The 7,488-nt window shown below is 58.8% G+C and overlaps 1 protein-coding gene across 1 annotated transcript; it reads left to right on the top strand.

Moving 5' to 3' along the window:
- The first annotated feature begins 264 nt into the window (after positions 1-264).
- SOX12 (SRY-box transcription factor 12) lies at positions 265-3,535 on the top strand. The gene has a single exon (XM_036121804.2). The coding sequence runs from the start codon at positions 684-686 to the stop codon at positions 1,626-1,628; it is 945 nt and encodes a 314-aa protein (XP_035977697.1). The 5' UTR covers positions 265-683; the 3' UTR covers positions 1,629-3,535.
- The last annotated feature ends 3,953 nt before the right edge of the window (positions 3,536-7,488 follow it).

Here is a 7,488-nt window from a genome sequence, read left to right on the forward strand (position 1 = left end):
CGCTCCGCGTTCCCCCACCCTTTTTCCAGTCCCCAGCCTAAGAAAAGAAACCGACCTCATCCGACACCCTCCAACCCAGCCGCGAGACCGCCCAGCCCCGCAGCCCGAGCCCCGCCCCGCCCCGGCAGCCAGCGATTGGGAGATGCAAATACCAGCTTCTCTGCCCAGCAACGGGTGACGCGCCGCCCGAGCGCGAGGCGTGGCCCGCCCGCAGCCGAGGCGGGTACCTCGGTGTTTACACGGGGCGGCCCCGCGCGCGCCGCAGCGGCCCGCAGACGGCGAGGGGGAGGGGTGGCGCGCGCGCCGGCGGGGCCGCGCGGGGAGAAAGACACTGGAAGGCGGCGGGGCGGGCCGCGGCGGAGCAGGAGGCTGCGAGGAGAGCCCGCGGGGGCCGGAGGGTGCGATTCCTCCGCCCCCGCAAAACAATGTGCAGCGTGCGGCAGGGCGCAACTTGCCGGAGGCGGCGGGGGCGCGCCGAGCCCGCCTGAGACCGCGCCGCGGACCTTCTCCCCCCGCCGTCCGTTGGGCCCGAGCGCCCAGCTCCTCGCTCCCCAGCTCGCGGGGGCCGGGCCGAGCTGCGGGGCGGGGCCGCCCCTCCGTCGCTGCTGCCTCCTCCCCCACCCCCAGCCGCGGAGGATGCGGACGGCCCCCGGCGGCGTCTAGCGGCCCCGGGCCCAGGCACGATGGTGCAGCAGCGGGGCGCGAGGGCCAAGCGGGACGGCGGGCCGCCGCCCCCCGGGCCCCGGCCGGCTGAGGAGGGGGCGCGCGAGCCCGGCTGGTGCAAGACGCCGAGCGGCCACATTAAGAGACCGATGAACGCATTCATGGTGTGGTCGCAGCACGAGCGGCGGAAGATCATGGACCAGTGGCCCGACATGCACAACGCCGAGATCTCCAAGCGCCTGGGCCGCCGCTGGCAGCTGCTGCAGGACTCGGAGAAGATCCCGTTTGTGCGGGAGGCGGAGCGGCTGCGCCTCAAGCACATGGCGGATTACCCGGACTACAAGTACCGGCCGCGCAAAAAGAGCAAGGGGGCGCCCGCCAAGGCGCGGCCCCGCCCCCCCGGCGGTGGCGGTGGCGGCAGCCGGCTCAAGCCCGGGCCGCAGCTGCCTGGCCGCGGGGGCCGCCGAGCAGCGGGCGGGCCTTTGGGGGGCAGCGCGGCGGCGCCCGAGGACGACGACGAGGACGACGACGAGGAGCTGCTGGAAGTGCGCCTGGTCGAGACCCCCGGGAGGGAGCTGTGGAGGATGGTCCCGGCGGGGCGGGCTGCCCGGGGAACAGCGGAGCGCGCCCAGGGGCCGTCGGGCGAGGGGGCGGCTGTCACCGCCGCCTCCCCCACTCCGTCGGAGGACGAGGAGCCGGAGGAAGAGGAGGAGGAGGCGGCGGCGGCGGAGGAAGGCGAAGAGGAGACGGTGGCGTCGGGGGAGGAGCCGCTGGGCTTTCTGTCCAGACTGCCCCCCGGCCCCGCCGGCCTGGACTGCAGCGCCCTGGACCGCGACCCGGACCTGCCGCCCCCCTCGGGCACGTCGCATTTCGAGTTCCCGGACTACTGCACCCCCGAGGTTACCGAGATGATCGCGGGGGATTGGCGCCCGTCTAGCATCGCCGACCTGGTTTTCACCTACTGAGCCCACCGTCAGCGGGGCGCGCACGCCCCCAAACCAGCTGTTTACATACAGGAATCAGGTATTGGGGCCCCTCGGAGGCCGAGGCTGGCACCCCATCTCCCGCGCAGCCTCCCCCCCTCCTAGACGTGCCCATCCCCCTCAAATCCAGACATGCCCCTCCCCCGCAGACACACCCCAAGGCAGCCCAACCCCCACTCTTCCCCTGACATCCAAGCCCCGCCCCGTCTTGCCCCCTCCCGCACAGCCACCAGCAGCCAGCCCCCCTCCTTTACACCTCACGTCCACTCCTACAGACCTGCACCCCTCCCCCACCTCGCACACGCCCCTCCTCGTGGCCGGAGGACACGCCCCTGCCCTTGCTCCTGAATCCCTCCGCCTTCGCCCAGCCCGCCTCCTCTCTTGTTTAGGGGGGCCCTGCGGCTGGGCGGCACTGCGCGCTCCTCCCATGCCCCCCTCCTCCCCTTCCCCGAGCGCTGGGGCCCGCCCCCTTCTTGCGCATGCTTAATGCTTCTTGGGAGGAGGGGGCCGGTCCCAGTCGAACCGCACGCCTCTGTGGCCCGCTCCGGGAAGAAGTGGGGCGGGTATTGAGCGATCCTGAGAAATCTTTTGATCCGGGAGCCGCGGCTTCTTTTCAACCCGACGGGGCGTCGCTGCCTTAATGGGAGGAGCACTAGGGAGGGGGAGAAAGAGACTAGCTGGCCCGGAACGGTTTGGTTTCGAGCTTGGAACTCTCCCTGGTGGCATAGCCCCTTTTCCTTGCGGGGTTGCCCAGACGGACGTGCACCTCCTCCTCCTCCCCCCTTCACCCCCGCCTACACACACACCGCTAGACTGCCTCTACAGTCTACCTTGGTCCCAGAAACCTCCCTTTTCTTTCCCCCACCTGGGAACTGGGAATAGGGTCTTCATCTGGAACTGCACCACGAGAGGACTGCCCAAGAAAACTCCGAACCAAGGCATTTATCAGTCTATATGGGGACAGGGTTCTTGCTGCTCCCCACCCCCCTCCAAGTGCCCCATCACGTCAAGGCACACTCCCAGCCTGGGCTCCTCCCTACGCCCACCACTCCTTTCTATCACTCAAGTCCTGTGCCCACAGTGACAGTATTCAGTGGGAGAAACTGAGGCACGTTGGTACAGGGTGGGGGTGTTGAGACTGAGGCATGATAGCAGCCGGCGTGGCAAGAAGAGCCCCACTTTTAAACAGCTGGTGAGACTATGGACTGGGCCAGTGAGACTGAAGGGAGGGTCAGCGTAGTGGAGGTGTGCCGTTTGCACCTGTTTTTCCATGTGAAAACTCGGGATAGCGCTGCTGTCTGAGGAGGTTGTGTTCAGTTCCGGGGTGCCCTCGGGGACCCTGCCCCCTTACTCCCCAAGTGTCCGCTCAAGTCCCGCCCCTCCGGCCTCCCCACGCCCCCTTCTGCCCTCACTACCTGTATCTCACCGGCGTGTGTTCACCCTCCTGGGTGTGCACACACTCTCATTCACACACACACAAATCTCAGGAACAAACGGTCCCAGAGTCCTCCTGGACCCCTGCCCAGGGTCTCCGCAGGTCTCTGCCCCACGCGTTCCCGTCGCTGACAAAGCCACCAGCTGCCTCCTTTAAGCTTGGTGCTCCGGCTCTGGGCCTTTCTCGCGCTCTCTCTGTCTCTCTCTCTCTCTCTCTCTCTCTCTTTTTCTTTTCTTTCTTTCTTTTTTTTTTTTTTTAAGAAAAACAACAACAACAAAAAGACAATGAAAAAACCCAGAAAACGTCATGTGAGTGAAGAGCTGTCACTGTCTGTGGTCTTGGAGAACTAGTGTAGTAGCTGAGGGGAGGGGTCCCTCTGATCTGGGGCACTGGCGCCCACAGCAGGACTCCGCCAGTCTGATGCCAGGACTGAATAAAGTGTATTTGCCCCGACCTTGCCCTGTGGTTCTACATGTCTGTGCCTTTCCTCAACCCCTCCCCCAGACAGTTTGCCAGAGGGACATCCTTGTGACTTAGCACCGTGCAGGAAGAGCAGGGGGGTCCTCTGGCTCCCTCTAGCTCAGGCCTCCCTGGTCTTCAGTAAGGATGACAAACTCATCCCTGCAGGGCCAGGCATGTGACATAAATGAGAGAGTCTGGGTCGACACTGGCTTCGTGACCTCAAGGCGAGCAGCTGCTCACCTCAGGCCAGTCGTGACCTTGTGGGAATGCAGCCCACGGTGGCCAGATTGTTCAAGAGAAGGTAGAAATCTGGATGTTTCTATGAACATCTCAATTGCAAAATGAAAGCTGACTCAAATATTTTTAAATCCTCGTGGACCGAATGAAATAAGCACGCAGGCATACCTGGTCCCCGGGGGGCCAATTGGGCCCCACCCTTAATGAGAAGTGGAAAGGGTCGGGCCACGTTGTCTGGGCTCAGAAGCCCCCGTACCACCACCACTGAGCACCTGTGTGACCTTGAGCAAATTCACTTCACCCTGAGTCTTTCACATGAGACTGGTAGCAATACCTGCTTCAGGGTGAAATGAAGTTCGAGGTGAGAGGCATTTAATAAGATGCTCCCTAAAGTGTACCACTCCATTGTCCAGAGGAGGAAACAGTCAGGGTGGCGAAGCAACCTGTAGGAGGGCCTGCAAGCAGCCAAGGTCAGAGTCAGGGCCCCACATTTTGGTTCTCTCTCTCCTTGTGGAGCGTTCCCTCAGGGTGCTGCCTCCTTCCCTGTTTGAATCTGCAGATGGTGTTAGGTTGTCCGCTCAGGGCCCCCAGTGGTGGGGGGGGTTGGCCCCAGTGTCTGGCACAGAATGGGCCCGCACTGTAGATTTACTGAATAACTAAAGAAGAGCAACGGCAACCACAGCGGATTCCTATCCTTGAGATTCTTACCAGCATGTTTTGGAAACAGAGGAAGGCCTTTTCAAAACTCTTTCTCCCCCTGACACCCCTCCCCCTAATTCCTCCACTGCCAGATCCAGTGAATTCCTAAGGTTGAACAGAGCCTGTTTCCCCAGTAAGAACCAAGGCCAAGTGTGCAGACCTCACTCAGAGAGGGTGTTCGGGGACTGGGATACCCGTAGACAATTTAAAAGACTATAGCAGGTTTGGGAGGGCTGGGTGCCTACAGAAAGGGGGTCTGGTTGAGAAAGGTGCAAAAATTATAGTGACCGTTCTCTCTCGGCCTCTGATTGAAAGCAAGATGTCCCCAGCCCCCCAAAAAATCCTCTAGGAAAGAATCGAGAAGGTGAGAAAGAGCTAGGTGCCACCCGAAGCCCCTTGAAGGAAGGACTTGCCCGGCTGTGAGACGTTATGGTCAATGGATAGCCTCCAGCTGCCGAGAGCCCCTGGACCCAGGGCAGCCTGCATCTGGTGTCCCAGGGAGATCAGGTATATAAACGAACGCCTGGCCATTTTGGTTCAGGGTGGGGGCCTTCACCTCCCCCTCCAGACACCCACCAGGGCCCCTCCAGACACCCACCCAGGGCCCCTCCAGGTGGCCAAGGTTCTTCTAGGCCTGTAGTGCAGTTTGACCCCCTGTACTGGATCCTGCTTCCTCCCTCTTCTTTTCACAGGTGTTTATACCTAATAAATATCTTGCACCCCAGACTCCGTCTCAGCGTCTGTTTTCGGGGAACTCAGTTTGCAACGGAGGGTGCGAGGGGCCGGACAGAGGGAATTGGGTCACTGGCCCTGTACCCGCAGCTGGGCACTTCTGATGCCCCTGACCTCTGGAGGGGTCTCTTCTCTTCTCCACACAGGCCGGCAGCCCCCACGTCAGGGCTGCACCCTTTCCAGTGGGCATCAATGAGAAACTGCAGATCCCTCCCCTGGTCAAAGCTGGAGAGAGGGAGGTGGTCAGTCTTCTTGTCCTTCAGAATGCCGTGGGAGGGTAAAGTGCCTGGCTAGGGATAGCCCTAGATCGCTGTGGCACCTTGGGCAGGGCTCCTTTGCAGGCTCGTTTCCCCATATGGAAAGTTCGGGAGGGGAAAGTAGGAACAGAAGAGAGACCATTTATTGTTACTTGGTTCTTCCCATTTCAGAAGGAAATGGATTCTGACCTGGAAAAGGTGGGGAGAGATCTGCTTATGTGGACTCTGGGGACACCTAGAGGCTGAAAGGAATAGGAAGCATTTGAGGGTTGGGGGTGGGGTGTGTCCCACTCCAATCTCACAGGGTTCATGCAGTCATTGACTCATCCCCGTGGGATCCCAGACCTGGGCTATTTGAATCATCTTGGTTCCAAGGCTTTAAAAACACCTATACACTGAGGTGCTGGTTATCTATTTCTGGGTAACAAATTGCCACAAATGTATCAGCCTAAAATAACACGCATTTATTGTTTCAGTCTCTGTGGGCCAGGAATCCAGGCATGCCTCAGCTGGGTTCTCTGCTCAGGATCTCCCAGGCCTGCATCAGGGTGTGGGCCGGACTGCATTCCTTTCTGGAGCTCAGCGTCCTCTTCCAACTTCACGTGGTGGTGGGCAGAATTCAGTTCCTTGGGGTCAAGATCCCCTGTGTCCTTCCTGGCTGTCAGCTGGTGCCACTCTTGAATCCTGAGGACCACTCCCAGTGTCTATCTTCCCAGGCTCTCCCACAGAGTGGCACCTAGGCTTTTATTAATTAATTAATTAAGTAGTCTCTGTGCCCAACATGGGGCAGGAACTCCTGACCCCAAGGTCAAGAGTCACATGCTCTAGTGACTAAGCCAGCCAGGTGCCCCAGGGAAGGCTCTCTTTTAAAGGACTCACTTGAGATAAATACCCAGTAGTGCAATTGCTGGATCGTATGGTAGCTCTATTTTCAACTTTTTGAGGAACCTCCACAAACAATGAATCATGGAACACTACATCAAAAACTAATGATGTAATGTATGGTGATTAACATAACATAATAATAATACAAAAAATAAATTAAAAAAAAATTTAAAAAAAGGACTCACTTGATTAGATCAGGCCCACCCAGGGAAGTCTCGCTTCTAATTAACTAAAACTCAGCTAATTGGGGACCTTAATCACATCTGCAAAATCTCTGCACCTTTGCCATATAATGTGATCTAATCACAAGAATGACATCCATCATACTCACTGGTCTCACCCACACAGAGGAGAGTAGCAGGTTATGCTGGGCATGCACACCGTGGGTGGGGGGGGGCAGTCTTGGAGCCATCTTAGAATTCCTCTTAACATAGCTGTGGATTCTCAAGTCCGTATCTCCATCCTGATGTTGCCAGACTCATGTCTAGCTGCCTCCTTGTCATCTCCACTGGAATGTCTAACTGGCACCTCAAACTTGGCATGCCTAAACATGAATTCCTGTTTCCACAGTGCTTCCAAGCCTGTTCCCCACCCCACATCTTCACATCTCACGTGACTAAAAGGCCAACAACCTGTTGGTCATCCTTAGCTCCTCTTTTCCCCCATAGCTTCATATCCCTTATCCCTGTTGGCTCTACTTTCAAAATGTGTCCTGTGTCCTATCACTTCTCACCTTTTCAATGGCCACCCTCATGGTCCCGCGCCCCACCCCCCCAATCTCTTGCCTGGTATCCTGAACCAGCCTCCTCACTGGACTCCTTGCTTTCTCCTTTGCCTCAATCACAGTCTTGTTGTCCACGCAGCCAGAGGGATCTGGTTAGACTATAAATCAGACTATGTCCCACCTCTGCTCAAAACCCTCCACTGGTGCCCATCTCATTCAGACTAAAAGCCAAAGTCCTCAGCATGGCCTGCAAAATCCTATGTATTCTAGGTTGTGGCCCCCCGTGGGACTCCTCTCCTATTGCTTTTCCCTTCCCTTGCCATACTGTAGCCTCAATGGCTTCCTTGCCGTTCCCTAAAACTACCAAGCACATGCCCACTTCAGCCCTTTTGAATAGCCAGCCCTTTGCTG

The sequence above is a fragment of the Halichoerus grypus genome, chromosome 10 (assembly GCF_964656455.1).
Source record: "Halichoerus grypus chromosome 10, mHalGry1.hap1.1, whole genome shotgun sequence".
Lineage (NCBI taxonomy): Eukaryota > Metazoa > Chordata > Mammalia > Carnivora > Phocidae > Halichoerus > Halichoerus grypus.

What these genes read in the sequence shown, in the direction of transcription:
- SOX12 (XM_036121804.2), top strand. Translation starts at nt 684, where the DNA reads ATGGTGCAGCAGCGGGGCGCGAGGGCCAAGCGGGACGGCGGGCCGCCG.